Source organism: Marmota marmota, unplaced genomic scaffold (assembly GCF_001458135.2).
Source record: "Marmota marmota marmota unplaced genomic scaffold, marMar, whole genome shotgun sequence".
Classification (NCBI taxonomy): Eukaryota; Metazoa; Chordata; class Mammalia; order Rodentia; family Sciuridae; genus Marmota; species Marmota marmota.
Window position 1 is genome coordinate 27,151,149 of NW_026000005.1, and position 23,076 is coordinate 27,174,224.

Sequence of the window (23,076 nt, forward strand, 5' to 3'; positions counted from 1 at the left end):
TATATATATATATATATATATATATATATATATATATATATATATATATATATATATATATATGCTTTTTTGTATGTATGTGATTCAATAAAGCTACTTTTAAAAAAATAAAGAAATAGTTTCTCCTTGGCTTCCTCCCTTTCACCTGTAAATATGACTGTTGTCTGATGAATAACCATAACTTTATATCAAAATTTAGGGAAACTGAGGCTGAGTTCCAGTATAAGCCTTTTTTTGAAAGACCATAGAAAATTGTTTAATTGATAAGTCCTCGTAGTAAATTTCCTTTATGCTCCTAATCTGTATGCATAGTTGTTAAAACATGGATGCACAGAGTTTCTACTGTGTATAAATTTATGTTATAGTTTGTTGACCTTATTGTGAATGGTGATTTTACCTCATTGCTTTTGCTCAAATATGGCCTTCTCATTGCTGATGGATATCAACCATATTACTTTTCCCAGTCCCTACTCTTCTCCAGGTTGGCAAAGCTGTGCTGTATGACAGATATGTTGCCTCGGGTGTGATGCTAATTACAAATGGGTATAACTTTGGCCACTGCTACTATTATGTATTGACCTGTAATTGGCTTAAAGCCTGATTTTGTATAATTTTGAATTCTGATAGCCAACTGCCTGAAGGAAATGATCTTCTTGATCATCTGTCATGTCCAAAAGCAGGTCAACACTGTGTGGATAGTGATAATCACTGTCTGCTTTCATTCTCCATTAGAGAACTGTGCTTCTGTAGAATTGTCTTGAATGACAAAAGGAGTGAATGAAAATTCTACTGGGAGATAGGGAACCTGGCTTGTTGTCCATGTTTTAGTAAAAATTAACTGGACAGCCACTGATAAGGGGCCAAACTCTTCCCTTTTTTAATTTATTTTTTATTTTTTTATGAAGAAAAAAACATTTTGAAGTCTAATATACAGAGGATTCAGATTTCTTTAGGTTATCAACACAGCATTAGCTTTAAAGAGAACTTTTCACATTATAATGTAATTATAATACATCATAGCATAATATAATTTTTTTGCATATGATATATTTTTTGGCATTATAATATAATATAATTATAAATATAAATATAATGGGAGTTCAAGAAAAAAAAACACCCACATCTCCCTTTAGTCCTTAGCTCTATGCATATTCAACATGCATACTTTTCATTGTATCATAAGTGAAATTTTGTATATTACATTTTCCCATGATGCAATCAATTTTTTCATGTTCCTGCAACTACTATCCTGTTTTATAGATTAATTTTCTTCCCCTCTCTTGCTGTTCCGTCACTTCCCAGTTCCACTTAGATTGTAAGGTATGACCTTCTGTCCCTTTCTCTCAAGCTCATTTGAAAACAAAATATAAAGTATAAGCCTTATTCTAGTCTTGCTTGTTTAAAAAGTTACCACCAAGCAAACATGTGTGCGCATATGTGTGCATATGTGCACACGCACACATGCACAATGTTTACAAAAATGTAAGACTGGTAATTAGAATTTTAAGTTATGTTACAAAAGAGAAGAGAGCTGCCATTTGGGATCTTGGTTGTATCTTCTCACATGCTCTCCTTGTGACACCAACATAACTTTTTCAGACCCAGCCACAGAGCCAATGGGCACTATCCAGTGTTGCTGATGTGCAGAAAGAAAAATTAGGCTTAAAGGAATGAGGGCATCCAAAAGATTCTGAGCTTGGGAATATTAAAGTGAGTCATTTCAGAATGGATTTGAGTTTTGTTATGATTTCAGTGGTAAAAGAAGTATACTTAAATATTCCTGCATTCAGCATATTTGACATGGGGAATGTAAGATATTGATGAAATTGGTCCTGTATTATTTTCACATTTCTAAAATGTTCTATTATTGAATAAAATCTTTTATTGATCATTAAAATCTTTTATTGATCCGTATTACCTAATTAGCTACCTTGAGTAATTTCACAATTAAAACCAAGGTAATGTTCACTTCATAACCTACAAGCTTGATGTAGGTGGTGATAGTCATAGTTACTGATATTTTAAATTGAATCTTGTCTATATATAGATAAATATCCTGTATAGATACATCACTCATCAGATTCCTTTAAGTCCTCTGAAGCAACAGCCAGTAGATAGCTTCTTTTTCTGATTATCTTATGAATCTTTTGTCAGCTAATGGGGTGGAGTCTCATTTCTTTCAATTATTCTCATTAGAATAGGTAATTTTGAGTTTGTGCAAATTTTATTCCAGAATTTTTACCCACTAAAACAAGAATTGGCAAACTATAGTCTGTTATTTGAATCTGGCCCATCACCTATTTTTATATGCCTTGTGAACTAAGAATGGTTTTCACATTTTTAAATGTTTGAATAAAAATCAGAAGAAGCAGGGCTGGAGACGTAGCTCAGTGGTAGAGCACTTGCCCAACAGCATGAGCCCCTGGGTTTCATCCCCAGCATTACCAAAAAAAAAAAAAGTAAATAAAAATAAACAAATTAATCAAAATCAAAAGAAGAACCTAGGTTAATATAACACTAAAAAAACTAGCTATATGTACTTTTGATATGACTTTTTATGAATGTTGCTTTACCTCTATGACTTTCTTTCCTAAAGCATTACCCCATTTCAATTATAATAAAACCAATATAATGTCCAGAAGAGGGACATTATAAAAAAATATCTGATCAGTGCTCCTAAGAACTGTCAAGATAATTAAAAATAAGGATATTTGGAGAAACCGTCTCAATCAAGAACTCGGGGACACACGGTGTCTTAACACAGTCGGGTATCCTGGTGGGGTCTCAGAACAAAAAAGTATTTTGGTTAAAGATAAGGAAATCTCAACAAAGTATAAGCTTTAGTTAACAATAATATATCAATATTGGCTTATCATTTATAACAAATGTGCCACATTAACATATTTTTTTGGTGGGGGGGATACTGAGGATTGAACTCACTGAGCTATATCCCCAGCCCTTTTTATTTTCAGACAGGGTCTTGCTTAGTTACTGAGGGTTTTGCTAAGTTGCTGAGGCTGGATTGGAACTTAGGATCCTCCTGCCCCAGCTTCCTGTGTCGTAGGGATTACAGGTATGTGCACTATGTCTAGCTACATATGATGTTAAGAGAGGAAATTGAGTATGGAGATGTCTGAGAATTCCCTGTACCATCTCCCATAATTTGCAATTTTTCTGTTAAGCTAAAAACGTTCTAAAATTTAAAAAATTTTAAGTTAAAAGTTTATTTTATAGATATGAAAATTTCAGTGTTCCTAAAATGTTTTATATGAATACACATTAATTTGCTTACTTATTGTCTATAGCTGCTTTCATGCGGCCTGGCAGAGTTGAGAAGTCATGACAGAACATTGCTTTCAGGCTGGTTGGTGCATTATGTTTTGCAGTGATGTGGTTTTAAGTCAATACTTTTTCAGTGCTGCTGCATGTGTTGCTATACATTTTTGCTTTATTATTTAAAACATGACCAAAGCAAACCCATCAAGTCAATAAGAGGAGGAAAAAAGAATGAATATTTTGCTTCTAAGACACAGTGTAATGCAGATGCTTTTGTTATCAAATAAAATTAAAAAGTCTTGTTATTTAATGATACTATAGTTGTGCTAATAGAATGCAATATATGTTATCACCAGACTAAGCAGTCTTTACAATGTTCCCAACTCATAGTGTAGCACTGAGTCAGAAAAATTTGATGATTTAAGATGGATATTGAATTGCAAAATTTCTTTAATAAATGAGGCTCCAATTGAAGTAATCCAATCAAGGAAGGACATTTACCAAAGACGAACTATTTAAATCATGTTTGATTGTAGCAGCTAAAGAAATGTATCCTGAGAAAGGAGCTAGTTTAAGACTACTTATCTTTTGGAGAGAATAGTTGCTTAGAGTTGGTTGAGTATGTTGTAACAATATTAATAGTCAATTAGAAAGCAAAGCAAATGATGTTAAGGGATTTTCCTGGGCTTTTGATGAGTTAACAAATGTTACTGATATTGGTTAGAGGTTTATTTGAGGACTCAGTGCTGAGTTTGGTGTTACTGAAGGATTTGCCTTTATGAATTGTCTCTGTGAACTTTTCCAAATAAGTTGAGAAAAAACACTAATTTACTTCAATCTGAAGTAGAAGCTCCTAATATGTGTTATAAGTGGTGGTGTTAATAACTTCTGTGGAGTAGAAATAAAGTTCTACTTGCTTAACCTCTTTTCTAAAACAAATTAGCTGGACAAATTCAAAGCTTGGGAAAATGTAAAGTGTTATTTGTTGTACGATTTATTGGCAGGTACTTTGTGGAAAGTATTTGAATCTATCATGGCATTGAACCAATAATGTTAATAGACAATTTTGTTCACTCTTGTGGACTTAACTATGGTTAAATTTTTGTCTGAGATAGAAGTTGAATACTTTGACTTCCCTGCAATGTCTTAGTCCTGTAACATCTTACATTGATTTATCTGAGTTCAGGGTTAAAATGTTGAAAGTAGGTGAATTGCTTTTTCAAGGTATCTGACACATGTACCCCTCAGAACAAAGGTTGAGAAAGAAAGAAAAAAAGGATAATGCAAAAAAAGTTCAATTTTAACTATCTAACAAGAGATTCTTGAGTTTTGGTACTTTTTTTTTTTTTTTTAAGAAAAGGCTTTTTAGTAATGACAAGTGACTCCCATAAAGTTTCAAGAAAATCGTGGACATTGTTAAAGTCTTTCCTAGATCTTTTTACTTAATTGTAAAATTAGTCCTTTTTTGCTCTATCTTGGAAGTTGAGAACTAGGGATGTGCATAAGGAAGGCAGAAAGAGGAGCGTGATATGCCATATCAATCTGAAGTAGAAGTTTGAAATTGGAGGGTAGTTATTTGTTTTCTGTCTTAAGTGATGTTGACAAGACACAGATTTATGTATTTAACCAAATTCCAGATCCATTTCTCTCAATAAATTTGCTCATTAAACACAAGTACTTGTTGAGAAAGAAGTACCATTCATGGTAGAAATCTATGGTCTAATAGGAATGGAAGGTTATTAGAATGAGCTGGATAAAGTAAGAGGAGTTGAATAGTAAATCCAGGAGTAACTATGTAGGTCAGCCATTCTTGAAGGTAGAGAAGTCAAGTATCACAAAGATAGATCAGTCTTACCGTCTTGGCAAACATGAAAAATCAATTCCAGCTCTATATGAATACACATTCCTAATGAACACTTTGGACTTTCTGTGGGTTCCCTCATTTTTAGACAAAAGCATTTACAGCATTTGGTAATTCTTTTATGAAAAAACTACGAGAATTTATTAAAAACCATTGAATCTAGAAGTACACCAATATGACCAGGAATGGCATAAAAATATATTTTTGGCTTGTAGTTCCAGAGGTTTAGTCCATGTTTGGCCATGCCCATTGTTCTGGGCCCAGAATGAGGCAGGACATTATGGTGGAAGGTTCTGGGGGATGAGCACTGCCCATTCATGGCAGCCGGGAAGCAGAGGGAAAGAAAGCATGAAGGGAAAGGGCTCAGGATGAATCCTTCCAGGGAACGTTCCCGGTGAGGTGACTCACCTCCTCCAGTCATGTCCCACCTGTCCACAGCTACTACCCAGTCAGTCCATTCAAACTAGGATGGACTAAATAGGCTACAGTTCTCACAATCTAATCATTTCACTTTTGAACATTCCTGAAGTAACACAAGAGTTCTGGGGGGACACCTCAGATCCTAACCATATCACTAGGAGACTATCTTGTGCTTAATTTAAAATGTGGTCGTTGTTTCTCTTGTTTATAGTTAAACTAAACAATTCATTAAAAACTTCATGAGTTTGAAAAAAGCTATTTCAAGAGAATTATAGATTCACATGCAACATAAGAAAGCATATAGAGGTACCAAATTCATTGCACCTAGTTTCTTTCCGTGGTCACATCTTTCATAAGTGTAGTACAATATCTTATTCAGGAAATTGATATTGATAGGACTTACCTACCTCATTCAGATTCCAAAGGCTATCCATGTATGTGTGTGCATGTGTGTGTTTAACTCTATGTAGTTTTATCACACGTGTAGTTGCATGTGATGGCCCATCTTGGTTCCAATACAGAGGCATTCCAGCACAGGAATGTCTTCTACTATCTTTTTATAGCCATAACCACTTCTTTTCCCTCTCCCTTCCAACACATGGCAACTGCTGATTTATTCTCCATCTCTATAACCATTATATGACTCTTAGAAAATAACCATGCTTCATCTCTAACTGGTAATTGGAGCTCTACAAATATCTACAATAAATTCATGGGTAGTTAAAATGAAAGAGAAAGGAATGAGTAATAGGTTGAAAGGGTGGCAGCTCAATGTGATCTCATATCTAATGTTGTCATTTAAGTCTTTCTGAGACACACTATAGATATTTATTTTTAACTACTTTTCAATTTATTTCTTGCATGAACAAGGCATTGGAATTTTTTTTTTTAAAAAACAGCCAAATGTATGCAACAATGTCATTTTGTGAAAGGATTAAAAAATTGGGAGCCCTGATATTTATAATATCTATATGTGTGCATGTTTGTTTGTGCATTTGTTAACAAATTTATGCTGTGTATTTCATCTGTTTGCTTGTTTTATGTTGAATTAAAAAGAAGGAAAAATGGAAATACTTTCATAGTGCTTTAGTTAAAGATGGATGATTCAATAATACCCCCAAAGCTCTCAGTTTATTAGAACATATTCTTTTACTCTATTTTAATCCAATATTACAGACAACAAATTCAGAATAGTTAAAAACTTATTTTCATTTTCAAATTCCTTTTGTTTGGCTATCCCCAAAGGAATCACAATCTTGACAGTGACATTAGCATTTAGGAAAGTTAAATCAAAATAATCCTAAGTCTATATGAATTCTTGAGGTCCAAATGAAAGCGTGGAGTAGAGAGTTAATAAAACTGATTTATGATTTGGCCCATCAATCCTATTACGTATGAAAACCCCTGAATTCCACACCAAATTTCTTATTATAGACCACTTTACCTTTCTCATGGACTATGGAAAATAGTATATCTAACAATATTACTTAGAGCTCTTCAGAGAAACAGAACCAGTAGGAGACTAAATATGTGTGTGTATGTGTGTCTGTGTGTTTGTGTGTGTATATATATATATATATATATATATATATATATACACACACACACAATCATTATCTCATATAATATCTATTATATGTATCAGTCATTTCCGGACTGATACATATAATATATATAATATATTATATATATGTAATATATAATATAGATTATGTATAATATATATTGTATAATATATGATTTATATTACATAATATGTTACATATATTATGAGGGAGTGACTGACACATTATGGAGACTAAGTAGTACCAGGATCTGCTATCTGCAAACTCAGGATATGGTCTACCTTGGTGTAAGTGTACTTGGAATGAAAATGCATTCTCCATTGCTGTGTGTTCTGTAAGTGTTTGTTAAATCCTGTTGGTTATTAGATCCTATTGGTTGACAGCCTTGCTGAGTTCTGTATCCTTGCTGGTTATCTAAGTTGTTCTATCAACAGTTGAGAGAGGGCTGTTGAAGCTGTAATAGTGGATTTAGCTCTTTTTCAGTTCCATCAGTTTTTGCTTCACCTATTTTGTAGCTTTTTGGTGCATACAGATTTAGTATAGCTATGTCTTCCTGGTGGAGTGACCGACCCCTTTATTATTACATAATGTTCCTCTTGGTCTCTAGTAATTTTGTTTGCTCTGAAGTCTGTCTTATCTGGTATTAAAATAGCTGTTGAAATGGGGGTGCCACGTTGTTACTGCTCAGTACACATGGAAGTTTAGGTCCCCAGGCAGCACTCACTGGTACCAGATGAGTGGGGGAATGAGTTCTGCACCTAAGGTGGTTTCTCCTGACACACAATCAGGGTAGCCTTGTTCCTGCCAAGCTGACTCCCCACTGGGCTTTTTCTGGCCCCACCCTTGTTTCTGGCTGGTGGAGGTGGAAGTCCTGGCTCCCCACATGGTCTCTACTGACATGCGGGCTATGGTGTGGAAAGGCAGCAGGGGGTGAGGGGTAGGACAGTGTGGGTGAGTGTCCTGGTTTTCTACTTTCTCTCAAACCTTTCTGGGAGGTGGCAGGGGTGCCTCCTTACAGCCTTGCTAGGGTGGAAGTCTAGGCTTCCTGCTTGGCCTTTGCCAGTGTGCGTTGTGTATAGGACTATAGTTATTTTTTTGTGGTATTTGGCTTGGGTCAGCTATTAATGTTCATGATTTTCTGTGCAGTCAGGCTGCCCTTTCCTTCTTTTCTGTAGAGAACAGGCTTCCCTTGAGGCTGATTTTTCTGTACCTGTTACTGTTCAGAGTTTCCAACTACTTCAACAACCCAGGGAGCCTACCATTGGGTCTGAGTTCCCTACCTGGTCTGGATCTGAGTTCCCTACCTGGTCTGCTTTCTCCTCTCCCCTTTCAGAATTATCTTAATGTTCATTTCATATTGAATATCAAGGGCATTTTTTGTTATACTTTCTGGGAAGAATAGGAGAAATATGTCTACTCCATGGTGCCAGAAGTGGAAGTTCAGAATGCTTCCTTTTAAATTCATCTAATTTATGGATTCATGTTTGCTTGAAAATGGAATAAACATTATAATTATGATGATTTTCATATTCTGACATTAACAATTGGTATCTCTAATGACAACTTTAGAGATTTCCAATGACATACACATTATCAAATTAGGGCTTCTTTTAGCCATTAAATGTGTGATGTTGGAACTCAGTGTTTTATTTCAAATCATAAATGATCATTGTCCAGGACAAATGACTAACATCTGCTTTTCTAAATGTTGTGTTTTGTTTTGGATGCAATTGTTGCTTTTGTATTAATAGACATTGACTTGGAAAACTTCTTTTGTGTTTTAAGTACATTATCATTTTCATGTCACTCCATAGTAAGGAACACTGGTAACAAAGGAAGAAGAGAATATAATGCTGAGGACATGAAGTATATTTGTGCTCTCAGTAGAAATGACTAAAGATGAATGTAATAGACTACGAATTAGACAATTCTAATCAAACTTACTTCTGACTAAGCTATGACATTTTTCAGAACAAAGTATCATTAGAAGCTGTATACTACAAAATGTTTATATTACTGAAATGCTTACCCCCACCAGAAAAGGCTGCATCTGCCCAAAGAGAAACAAAAATGAATACGTTCAAGTAGAAATGGTCCAAGGGGTGATCTGAAAGGTTCATGTTTGATAAATAAAGTCACTTTCTCTGAATCAAATTTATAGTTCTGAAACTTGGTTAGAGCTTACCCAATATTTCCAGCATTGAAGGAAAAGACTTAATTATTCAACTGGATAAAAGGCAGAAAAACAAAATAAAAACCCAACTTGAATGCTTGAATGGCGCCTGACTACTCCTCAAGAATGAATGGTAAGGAGTCTTTTTTTTTTTTTTTCCCTGTCATGCCCATTCAGATGACTCATCTGTTGTCATTTCATTCTCTCTTTTTGAAATCTGAGATTTTCTGATTCACTTTAGTGTAGTGACTTAGAAAATGTTGTATTACCCTGACAGCCAAAGACTCTGGTGTGTTTTTTAACTCCCCAAATTAATTTTTGCTTATTCTCATCCTTTCTGAAAACAGTTAACATAAATGTAGATATTGTGCTATGAATATAATTGAGAACTAGATAATCCTCACACTAGATATCTGTTGACTGAGCTTCACTTTGTCCTATAATTATAATAGAAATAACAAACTAATAATGTTCAGAAATAATGATAATTTGTTCAGGCTCAAAATAATTTTTACCTTAGGTTTTCTTTCTGTATTCTTCATTTTACCAGTATATCACTTTATGTATCATTTAAAATCATGATTATCAATAATCTCTATGTATACTTTGTATGGCCAGTGACATGAGCATGTATTTCTGCTGTTCAGTTTATAATGTCTTATTGCACAATATCAAAAGTCTTGTTTCCTCACGTAAAGAATAGTTCTAGAGAATGAGTATATTTGCAGCTGAAATGAAAGCTTTGGGATTTGTAAATTATTATATTATTGGGAGTTGTTATTTAGGTAAATCTATTGGCTTTATAATCTGCTTTGATTCAAGAATCTTGAATTCCCCAGTAGACAGAGATGTAAAGCTTTGGATCCTATTATTATTAATAAATCTAGAGCAAAGACTACCAGCATAAAATTGTGGTTGTTTAAAAATATACTTATGAAATTTTGGATATGTCCCATTAAGAGGGAGAGATAAATTCCCTCCTCTCAAATGAGCATTGATGACTCACTTTTTTTTAAAAAAACTTGTTCTTTTTAGTTATACATGACAATAGAACATATTTTGATATATCACACGTACATGGAGTATAACTTCCCATTTTTGTGGTGTACATGATATGGAGTTAGACTGGTCATTTATTTATACATGAACATAGGAATTTTATGTCTGATTCATTCTACTGTCTTTCCCATTCCCATCCTCTCTCTCTTCCCCCCATTCCACTCTGTCCAATTTGGTGAAACTCCCTCCCCTTTACCCGGCCCCCAACCTCCCAGCCTATTGTGAGTCGGCATCCACATATCAGAGAGTACACTTAGCATGATAGTTTCCACTTGCATCCATTTACTGGCAAATGCCATAATTTCATTCTTCTTTATGGCTGAGTAATATTCCATGTGTATATATAACACATTTTCTTTACCCATTTGTCTGTTGAAGGGTACCTAGGTTGGTTCTATAGTTTAGCTATTGTAAACTGCACTGCTGAAAACATTGATGTGGCTGCATCACTGTAGTATGCTGATTTTAAGTCCTTTGGGTATAAACCTAGGAGTGGAATAGCTGGGTCAAATGGTAGTTTCATTCCATGTTTTCTGTGGACTCTCCGTACTGCTTTCCAGAGTGGCTGCACCAATTTGCAGTCCCACCGACAGTGAGTTTACCTTTTCCACACATCCTCACCAACATTTATTGTTCCTTGTATTCTTCATAATTGCCATTCCGACTGGAGTGAGGTAAAATCTTAGAGTAGTTTTGATTTGCATTTCTGTAATTGCTAGAGATGTCGAACATTTTTGCATGTATTTGTTGATTGATTATATATCTTCTTTTGTGGACTGTTTGTTTAGTTTCTTGGCCCATTTATTGATTGGACTATTTATTTCTTTGGTATTAAGTCTTTGGAGTTCTTCATACATCCTGGAGATTAATGTTCTATCTGAGGTACATGTGGTAAAGATTTTCTACCATCAGGTAGGCTCTCTCTTCACGATCTTGATTGTTTTCTTTGCTGTGAAGAAGCTTTTAATTTGATTCATCCCATTTATTGATTCTTGATTTTACCTCTTGTGCTTTAGGAGTCTTATTGAGGAATTTGGTTCCTAAGATGACATGATGGAGAGTTGGGCCTACATTGCCTTCTTTTATGTGAAGGGTCTCTGGTCTAATGCCTAGGTCCTTGATCCACTCTGAGTTGAGTTTTGTGCAGGGTGAGAGATAAAGGTTTAATTTCATTTTGTTACATAAGGATTTCCACTTTTCCCAGCACCATTTGTTAAGAGGCTATCCTTTCTCCAATGTATGTTTAGGGCACCTTTGTCTAGTATGAGATAACTTGTCTCTGTGTCTTATATTCTATTTCGTTGGTCTTCATGTCTGTTTTTGAGCCAATACTATGCTGTTTTTGTTACTATAGCTCTGTAGTGTAATTTAAGGTCTGGTATTGTGATGCCTGCTGCTTCACTTTTCTCGCTAAGAATTGTTTTGGTTATTCCGGGCCTCTTATTTTTCCAAATGAATTTCATGATTGCTTTTTCTATTTCTATAAAGAATGTCATTGGGAACTTAATAGAAATTGCATTAAATCTGTATAGCACTTTTAGTAATATGGCCATTTTGACAATATTAATTATGCTTATCTAAAAACTTGAGATAACTTTCCATCCTCTAAGGTCTTCTTCAGTTTCTTTCTTTAGGGTCCTGTAGTTTTCATTGTAGAGGTCCTTCACTTCTTTATTAGATTGATTACTAAATATTTTATTTTTTGAGGCTATTATGAATGGAATAGTTTTTCTAACTTCTCTTTCAACTGATCCCATCACTGATGTATAGCAATGCAATTGATTTATTGGTGTTAATTTTATATCCTCCTACTTTGCTGAGTCCTAGAAGTTTTCTAGTGGATTTTTTTGGGAGTCTTCTAAATATAGAATCATGTCATCAGCAAATAGGGATAGTTTGAGCTCTTCTTTTCCTATTCCTATCCCTTTAATTTCTTTCTCTAATTTCTGGCTAGAGTTTCCAGGACTATGTTGAATAGAAATGGTGAAAGAAGGCATCTCTGTCTTGTTCCTGTTTGGAGGGAATGCTTCCATTTTTTTCTTCATTTTGAATGATGTTGGCCTTGGGTTTAGCATGTATAGCTTTTACAATGTTGAGATATGTACCTACTATCCCTAGTTTTTTCTAGTGTTTTGAACATGAATGGATGCTGAATTTGTCAAATGCTTTTTCTGCATCTATTGAGATAATCATATGATTCTTGTCTTTAAGTCTATTGATGTGGTGAATTACACTTATTGATTTCCATTTGTTGAATCAACTTTGTATCCATGGGATGAAATCCACTTGATCATGGTACACTATCTTTTTAATATGTTTTTGTATGCAATTTGCCAGTATTTTATTAGGAATTTTTGCATTTATGTTCATCAGGGACATTGGTCTGAAATTTTCTTTCCTTGATGTACCTTTGTCTGGTTTTGGTATTAGGGTGATACTAACTTCATAGAATGAGTTTGGAAGGGTTCCCTCCTTTTCTATTTCATAGAATAGAGGAGGATAGGTGTTAGTTCTTCTTTGAAGGTCTGGTAAAACTCAGCTGAGAATCTGTCTGGTCCTGGGCTTTTCTTTCTTGGTGGGCTTTTAATGATGTCTTCAATTTCATTGCTTAAATTTGATCTGGTTAAATTTTCCATGTTCTCCGGATTCAATTTGGGTAGGTCATATGTCTGTAGAAATTTGCCAAAATCTTCAAGATTTTCTATTTTATTAGAGTATAAATTTTCAAAATAGTTTCTGATTATCGCTTATATTTCAGTAGTGTCTTTTGTGATTTTCTTTTCCATAATTTATTAATTTGCAAATTCTCACTCTATTTTTTAGCATGGCTAAGGATGTATCACTTTTATTTATTTTTTCAAAGAACCAAATTTTTGTTTTGTTGAGTTTTTGGATTATTTCCTTTGTTTCAATTTCATTGATTTCAGCTTTGATTTTAAATATTTCCTGTCTTCACTTGCATTTGGCAATGATTTGTTTATCTTTTTCTGGGGCTTTGAGATGTTATGTTATTTATTTGTTAACTCTTTATTCTTTTAATGAATGAGCTCAATGCAATGAACTTTTTTTCTCTTAGCACTGCCTTCATGATTTTGATATGTTGTGTTGCTATTCTCCTTTACCTCTAAGTATTTTGTAATTTCATTTCTGATTTCTTCTGGTATCCATTGGTCCATTGGTCATTCAAATAGTGTATTCTTTATTCTCCAGATGTTAGAGTAGCTTCTGTTTTTTTTTTTAACATTGATTTCTAATTTCATTCCATTACAGTCTGAGAGAATACAAGGTATTATCTTTCTCTCTCTCTCTCTCTCTCTCTCTCTCTCTTCCTTTTTTTTTTTTTTTTGTATTTGGTAAGAGTTGCTTTGTGGCCTAAGACGATGACTCACTTTTAACATATAGAATGTGGTGCAACTAACCACAAGTAACATCTGAGAGTAGGTCATCAAAACATTGTGGCTTCTTCCTTGCCTTCTCTCTAGAACTAAATTCATGGGAAGAGACTCAACATTAAGGCAGAAGGATGACTGGAGGCCTTTTGGACTAACCCATTTAGTAGATAAATAATCCAAAGCCTAAAGATGTTGAATGTTTTGTTCATATTTCACTTATAATTTTTTGGTAGAGCTAAATTTGGTCCTTAGTCCATTTCAATTTCTGACATATTGTGAAAAAAAACAATATCAAGTCTTCATGACTTTCCAAGAAATTTTCATTTATTATTTTTTCTAGTTATATTTTTTGTTATATAATTATCTAATCATATTTAATCCATATTTTCTGCTATGACATTTTTTTTTCTTTAGGCCAATCAGGTAAAATTATCTTTAACTATTATACACTGATGGATTTTGAGTTTTGTCTCTGATAAAGAACTGCTCAGGTAGCTTGATGTTAAAATTAATTTCCAATTATATTAGAAGATGGAATAATGAATGCTTGTATCATGGCTTTTTTTTTTTTTTTTAAAGGTGATGGGAATGTTTGCATTTTGTTCATTTCCACAGCTGGATTCTGATGGCACCGTTACCATCGAGGAGCAGATCATCCTGGTTATGAAAGCGAAAGTGCAATGTGAGCTCAACATCACAGCCCAACTCCAGGAGGGAGGTAAAGACCCTGACAGAACTGCATTCCTCTTGTGCCCCCACCCCAGTCCTCACAAAGATTTCAAGTTTGCCTTGGTATTTGGTGTTGGCAAGATCCTCAGTGTCATTGCCTGTTCCCATGTGGCAGGTTTGGTAGCCCACTAACTCTTTTCTCCTTTCCACCCCACTTGCTCTTCACTCCCTGTGGAAGGAGTGGCTTGTCTGATTAGCAGGTTTGGGAAAAGCAACTGGGCATGCGCACATCACCTCCCTGGGATCTGTCTGCCTGTAGGGAACAGGCACCAGATTGCGAGCTTGGAGCGGGAGGCTCTGTCCCTGGGGATATTACCTGAAGTTTTAAAGGGCAAACTCAATTCAGATAAACTCAATTCAATAAACCAGCTCATTTATACACACCAAAGCCATGTTCTCCAAAAAGCCTATTTTGCTAATAAAATGCCACTTTTATTTCCATCTGCCTGACTCTTTATTTAGTTCTAAATTCAAGTGAGAAGTGGGATGACATTTATCAAGCTTCCTAAATTAAAGTGTCCTTAAAGTTATGCCTCTCTAATAAAATGTACAGTTCAATATCTGCTTCATATTGGTCTTTAAATTTTTTTTTAAATTGTGACTTATTTATTAATTGGTTATGATCAAAGAATGCAGCTTTCAAGATATCTATTTTGAAAAATATGTTGAGGCTTAATGGCTTACATTGTAGCCGATTTTGATAAATGTTCCAAGTGATCTTCAAAAGAATATATGTTCTCAAGTTTTGTTTTAGAATGTTCACTAGGCTAAGCTTTTTAGTTAATGTGGTTTATGAATTTTGTATCCATAATGATTTTTATATGCTTGATCTATTGTTTATTGAGATATGTACCTTAAATTATACTATTATGGTGAATTTTTCAATAAAAAAGTCATTGAATTTTTTTCCTTCATATATTTTGAAAGTGTGTTATTGGTATATACAAGTTTAAAAACGTATTTCCTGGTGAATTAAATTTTTTATCAATTTAAAAGTAGTCTTCTTTGTCACTAGGATAATTTTGCTTTCAGTTATTAAAATATAATGTAAATTATTCTATTAAAATAACAGTATTAAACAAATGACATAGTTTCTTTGTCTCTTGGTTAGCATTTGCCTAGTAAAAACTTTACCAAAAAAGAAATGTGCTGTGATAAAGTACACATAACTTTAAATTGATCATTCTAACCATTTTTAATGTTCAGCTATGTTAAGTATATTCGCATTATTGGGCAGCCAATCTCCACAAGCTTTTCATCTTACAAAATTGACACTCTAAGTCCACTAAACAGCACCTCCTTATATTTCTCCATTCTTTTATTAAAATTTCCATATACTTATGTTTTGAGAATATCTTTTTTAAAATTTATTTACTTATTTTAGTTTGGTATATAGGACAGCAGAATGCATTTTGATTCATTGTACACAATTGCAGCACAACTTTTCATTTCTCTGGTTGTACACAATGTAGCAGTGCACCATATGTGCAGTCACACACATACCTAGGGTAATGATGTCCATCTCATTCCACTATCTTTCCTGCCCCCTGGTTGCCACCCATCCCTCCCTCCCCTTTGCCCCGATAACTTTGATTGGAGTATCTTTTATAAATAGGATACATTTTCTTGTTGTTCTGATAACCTTTGTCTATTAAGTGAAGAGTTCACTCCACTTATATTAATTGTGAGAACTGATGTACAGTATTTGAATTTCACTCTGCCATCTAATTTGGATTCTTTATTTCATCAGCTCTTCCTACGTGTCCCTCCCATTCCCCCATTTCCAATCTGCTTTTGGACTAACTGAGGCTTTTTTTTGCTTATTTTATTCTACCTTTGCCATAAGTAGTTTGGAAGACGTTTATTGTATTTAATTCTCTTAGTGATCACCCTGGAGGCTTTTTCATACAGTTTTAATTGAAGAAAAAATTTTTATTGTTGCATATTTATTATACAGAATAGTGGATTCATTGAGACATATTTATACAGGCACATAACATAATCTGATCAATTTCTTTCCCAGTACTTCCCCTTGCCTTCCTTCCTCCCTCCCCCGATCTCCTTCCCCTACACTACTGGTCTATTTTCTTTCTTTCTTTTCTCTCAAATCACTTTAATATATTTATTTTTTGCCTTTATACATGTACTTTTATTTTTTTGCATTACAATTCTTAATACACATATATACCACAATTTTTGTATCTCTGTTTTAAAGTATGTTGACACCTAATTCAAGTCTTAATACATGTACTTTGTATAATGATGTCCATCACATTCCACCATCCTTGCTAATCCCCTGCCCCCTTCCTTTCCCTTCCACCCCTCTGCCCTATCTAGAATTCATCTATTCCTCCCATGCTCTCCCTCCCTACCCCACTATGAGTCAACTTCCTTATATCAGAGAAAACATTCGGCACTTGTTTTTTTGGGATTGGCTGACTTCACTTAGCATTATCTTCTCCAACGCCTTCCATTTACCTGCAAATACCATGATTTTTTTTTTTTTTAATGCTGAGTAGAATTCCATTGTGTATATATGCCACATTTTTTTTATCCATTCATATACTGAAGGACATCAAGTTTGTCTCCACAGTTTAGCTATTGTGAACTTCCTTTTAATAAATAATATAAGCAGTTTAGGATACTTTATTTATTTCTAAAGTATATGCTGCTGTCATATAGGATTGTTGTTTTATGTTATTTTAATTTTTCTTCTTCCAGGAAATATCTTTTATTTCTTTCTTTTTTGAATTTTTTTACATGAGAATGTGCTCATTGTGCCTTCAGTTTTTGTCTGAAAATATCTTGAGTTGCAATCCTGAGCAATATTTTTTTTTCTGAATATGTAACCTTTGTTATTGAAAATTATTTATTTTTAGTCCGTGAGGATATTATTTCATTTTCCACCCTAACTTCCATTACTACTATTGACAGATCAGTTCTGTCTTTGTTGGCGATTGGCCTTTTCTCTCTGGCTCTTCTTAAGAGCTTCTCTTTGACTTTGATGTTCTATAATTTTACTCTGAATTCACTGGATTTCCTGAATCTAAGGATCTGTCTTTATTTAGTTATTTTGTCCTTGAAATTTGCTGTCCTCCATTTTCTCTGTTATCTCCCTCAGGAACTTTTAAGTAGACAAATGTGAAACCTTCTCATACTACCCTCAGGGTGTCCATGTCTTATATATTTTCGGTTTTGTTTGTTTGTTTGTTTCTCTATGGCTGTTTTGGTAAATTCTTCAAATATGTTTTCTAGTTTTTTAACTCTTTGTTCAGCTTTGTCTTACAGCTCTTTAATCTATTCATTAGTTAATTTTGTTTTTTACTTTCTGATATCTTCATTTTTGTTTTTTATGTTTTTGAACTGGAGCTTAAACCCAGAGGTGCTTTACTACTGAGCCACATACCCACCCTTTTTATTTTTATTTTGAGACAGTCTCACTAAATTGCTTAAGGCTTTGCTAAATTGCTGAGGCTGAGTTGTGAGTGTTGTGATTCTTCTGCCTCAGCCTCCTGAGTTGCTAGGCTTACAGGTGTGAGCCACAGTGCCTGGATTTCATATTTAATTTTGATGGTCTTTTGTACCTTCAGCAATCTTTCAATTTCTTTTTATTTTCTTAGACATATATTTTATATTCTGCACTTGATAATTCTAATATCCACAGATTTTGCCAGTTCATGATGATTATCACACCTGATAGCTTATTTCCTTATGTGTCTAATGATTTATGATGAGGAACTTTTGGTTTAAAGCATCTTCCTCCAGGGAAAATTTGTGTTTGCTTATGGAAGGTGCCTAGAGGATTTATTGATGTAAGTCTATCTTAACTGAGTTTAGATAATGTAGGAGTGTGGGATTTGATTAGAAGCTTCTAGAGAACAATTTTTTTTGGGGGGTCACTATTTCCTATTTTACCTCTAAATATCGCCAAAAATGAAATGAGTCAATCTGTTTCTGAAGGATGTTTTTGTCTCTTGTTCACCCACTAAGGAGGGGGGGTGTCATCTTTGGGGGATACTGATTTTATAGAGGGGTCTCCCATCTAATTTTCCCAAGTTATTAGGGCTCAGGCTCAATTTTCATCACCTGACTTTATCAAAGCACAAGCCCGAAGCCAAAAGATTCGTATCGATCTGTAAGGTAAGCTCTAATTGTAGTACTTGTTGCCCCCATAGAATAATTTCTGGCTTTAGATTTATTCCTTTACTTTACAACCTGCTAAATCATGTTTTCACAGAAGACTTTTCTATTCATCCATCCTTTGTAGGTATCTTGTGCCAGGAGGGAGTTTTCTGAATAACCTGTCTAATAGTGTCCAAACAGGAAATCACTCATTTTACCTTTAAATAACACTGACACTCATCCTAGACATATAAATCTACTGACAAGGATCAGCTTCATCATGAAGGAATTTGATAGTTTTTTCAGCCCTTATAGATAATTATTTCCCATGAAGCCTCATGAACTTTTGAGCTGGAGAATACCTGGCAATTACCTGGGCCAACAGTATCTTTGATGTTCCTTTAATAGTCAACACACATGTACCCACAGTGTGTTGCTTCTGTAGTAAGCACTGAAAAGCCTGAATAAGATTCTGTCCTCGCCCCATGGGCTTGATGGCTGCACAGGGATGGTAGACATGTTTTAGGCTGGTGTGTAATTTTAACAACAAGGGTATTCACAACTATGTACTACAAAACATGTAATCTGGGAGGGATTAGCAAAGACTTATTGGAAGAATAATCATCTCTTTACTTGAAGTCTTAAAACTTAGAGTGGCATTTTGAGTTCACTGATTAATTTAGGAAATTTTCATTTTAAAATGCTCTTAAAATTGAGCATTGCACATCAAAATATTTAAGAATAAGCTCTTGTTGTGCCTATAATTTATTTTAAAATTATACCAAAAATAAATTAGATGAAATAAATATCAGAAACTATTAAAACTGTCAATTATAAATTAAGGGTATGTATTTTCTGTTATATTTCTGAAATTTTTTTGTAATAAACTGATCATAAAATTTTCCTAAAGTTTATGAAAGACAGAAATGGCAATGTAAACATGAATACCTCATTATAAAACTATTCACATATTTAAAAATAAAAAGTGAAATATTATTCGTCCTGGTTCTTCTTCCAAGGGTGGTTGTATTTTGTTACGAGTAACTGAAGAACTAAAAAGAGAAAAAGCTAGAGTCTCCAAATTTTAGGCTGTTCTGTGTAAATATCACGGTTGAACAAGCTTCACTAATAATTAGTTTTTCCTGGCACACACAAAGGATTATAGAGCTATAATTAATGGTGTTAATTTATAAAGAAAGATTGGTGACTCATTAGGCAATTAATTAGTTTCTTGCCAAATAATGAAAGTTATTTACTCACGTGATGATCAAGGAGAAGATGCTAATTACCATCTCTGTATTTTCTAGCTAGGTCATGGCTTTCTCAATCTTTTCATCCTTTTGTGACTATTTATCATTCTTGTTGTCAAAGAACCACAAAAAATTAACCTGATCTGAACATCCATTATTCTGGGGGAGGTTGGTTTTCTGAATTTTGGAGGGTGTATTTGAGTACATGTGTGGGTGGGCTGGTGTCTCACAGGGTACTAGAAAAATCTCCCTTAAAGAGCATGAGGAAAAATATTTTTCCATAGCTGTTTTAAAAGCAAGTATTTATAGAATAAACTGGTCACTAGATTTTACTTTTATATGAAGACCGAATTCTATCATGGGACTAACTCTTGGCAGAAAATAGTACATGACATCACAGTATGCATTTTAGAGGGACAGTTAGTTATAGAAAGGTAAGAACACATGTCAAGCTCCAGTTTATGCAGTTTGTATAGTAGATATTGGGTACAATCTATTGCACAGTCGTAAATTTTCCATTTCTATAACAAATACCTGAGATATATCACCTTAGAAAGAGACAAGATTTATTTTGGCTCACAGTTTTGGAGATTTTAATTTATGACTGATTGGGCCTGTTGCTTTGGATTCATGGCAGCTCATCATGACAAAAGTATGTGGTGGAGCAAAGCTATTCAACTCATGGCTGGACATGAAAGGAAGAAAGAGGACAGGATGGAGATCCCACTCTCCTTCAAGGGCACATTCCCAATGACCCGAAGACCTCCCACTAGGCCCTGCCTCTTAACGTTTCTCCCATTTTCCAATAATGCCAAGTTGGTGACTAAAGCTTTAATCCATGAGCCTTGGGCGGAGGGCATTAAGTTCCAAACTAATAATAGTTAATAAGCAGTTGATAGAAGAGATACACAAATGACAAAGTAAATGGATGGCAAGGTGCATGGAATTCTGTCCAGATATAGAAGACAATCTTGGGCAAAGTTGATGGATAAGATTGATTCATTCTACCCTGTATCAGCAAGAAGGAAAATCAACCAACAAAAAGACCTGATAGTGCTGCAAAGAGAGGCAGGTGGTGCTGTGCTCCTGAAGCAGGAGGCCGTGGGATGAGCTCCTGGGTTGCCTGTGATATGTGAAGCCCAGGTTTTCATTGTGTGAACAAAGTGAGGCTGTTTCCAAGAAAACGTTCTTTTCTAACAACAGTGTGGGTGAGGAAGACGTTTTTCTTTTCTCTTCAGCAGTGCACAGAGCAAATTGATATTTGTTTCTGTGTGATAGGTGGACGCTAAGAAGTTAATTTCAGGTTTTTCTTATTTTTTTTTTTTCACAGAAATGGGTGTTTGTGTGAGATTGTGTTAGGCTGACGATTCAAAACCCAACAAATAGTGTGATACCATGACACTGGCTAGAACAGAAATCTTCAACGGCAGTTAGTGTAACAACACTGTGGTTACAACCCATCTGGGAGAATTAGAATGTATAGCATTTCTGGTAGCAGAATAATGAACCCTGAAGACACCCATCCCCTAGTACCTGCTATTAAGCTGTGCGTGCTACACACATGACCAACTGGAAGGTTATGGATCTTAAAGTGGGGAGATGATTCTGGATTATCTGGATGGGCCCAATGTAATCAATCACCTGTGCCCTTAAAAGAGGAAGATAAGGCAAAAGAATGAGTTTGAATTGTGGCAGAAAAGGAGAGCAGAGGAGAGATCCAAAATGTGAGAAGAACTTAGTCTGTCTTGCTGATTTTGAAGATGGAGGAAGGAGACCATGAGATAAAGGATGCTGACAGCTTCTAGAACTTGGCATGAATCTTCGATGACAGCGAACAATTAACCTCAGTTCTGCAACTTCAAGGAACTGAATTCTACCAACAGCTGACATGAACAAGGAGATGGATTTCCCTCAAGAGCCTCTGGAGAGTAATGTAGCCCTGCTCAGCCCTTGATTTTGGTCTTGGGAATCTATCAGCAGAGGTCCCTCTGAGCCTGCCAGACTTTTGACCTACAAAACTATAGTGAGAAAATAAATTTGATTTTAAGCTGCTAAATTTGTGGTAGAAAATTAATCTGGCACTTATTGAAAGTATGTCTTTTTGCCTTGTTGGGATCTGACATGACTGGCAGGCTCTATTCTTGGATGTTCAATATATAACTAGTAGAAAGAAGCCCAGCAGAACACAGAATATTGACACTGAATGTTCCTTAGGCCCCACCAAGTGCCAGAGGCTATTCCAGGAAGGTAGTTAACATAGGAGACAAAACAGTCAAAAATCTCCACTCTCACATTTTTTTAAATCCTATGACTTTAGAAAGCAATAATTAAGAGAATGATACGGAAGGCAGTGAGAACTCAGGTGTCAGGGAAAGGAGAAAAGGGGATAGGGAGTATTTTGGAATGCAGTTTTAAGTTGGAGAATTTACTAAGAAGTTGACCTTTGAGCAAAAATCCGGAGGAGGTAAGGAAATGAGTCTGGGGGCAACGTGGGGAAATGGCCCTGGAACCCAGGAAGAGCAAGTGGCATTGTGGATGTGAGAGCTGAGGCAGGAGCTAAGGTCAGTGAGAGGTGAGGGCAGAGAGTAGGTCTGCAGGCCCTTCACACATTGCTTAGACCTAGGTTTTGCCTCTGAGTGAGATGGGGAGTTTTTGGAAGACTTGGGGCTGTTGTGTTAAATGAGTGTGTGTCATTGGTTACCAACTTTTTTGAGTTGGGTAAGATGGAGCACTCATATGTATGTACAACAAGTTTCAGGAAGTGGGTTCATTGCTTACAGACAGGCTGCAAAGATTAACAGCAGCCTAGGATTTATTCTGAGCCAGTTCCCCAGGCTCGGGAAAGTTATCCTGGGTGGATGGAATCTCCATTGCTCTTATCCCACTTGCACTGCAGCTGAGTCGCTCAGGAAAACCACCCACAGTAGGTTGTATACCCCAGCGAACATCTGATGCTATTAGGCTCACATGTTGGAAGACATCTTTTTTTTTTTTTTTTTGGGTGGGAGACTGGTCTGTTCTAGCCAGTCTCCCTAGCACATTCTACATAGTTAATCTTGAGAACTGCAAGCAAAAGGGGGGTGGGGGAGGACTGGATGGCTCCAGTCTACCTAAAAGACTCCTGGAGAGAGAGAGAGAGAGAGAGAGAGAGAGAGAGAGAGAGAGAGAGAGAGAGAGAGAGAGAGAGATATGATGAGCAGCTGCTGCAAGGAACGAATCCGTCTCGGTT

General features: G+C 35.2%; 1 protein-coding gene across 1 annotated transcript in view; it reads left to right on the top strand.

Moving 5' to 3' along the window:
• Pth2r (parathyroid hormone 2 receptor) overlaps positions 1 to 23,076 on the top strand; it is a 99,630-nt gene that overhangs the window by 10,520 nt on the left and 66,034 nt on the right. The window contains exon 2 of the mRNA XM_015481320.2: positions 14,362 to 14,464. Within this exon, the coding sequence (XP_015336806.2) occupies positions 14,362 to 14,464 (103 nt within the window). The remainder of the gene's footprint in view (positions 1 to 14,361; positions 14,465 to 23,076) is intronic.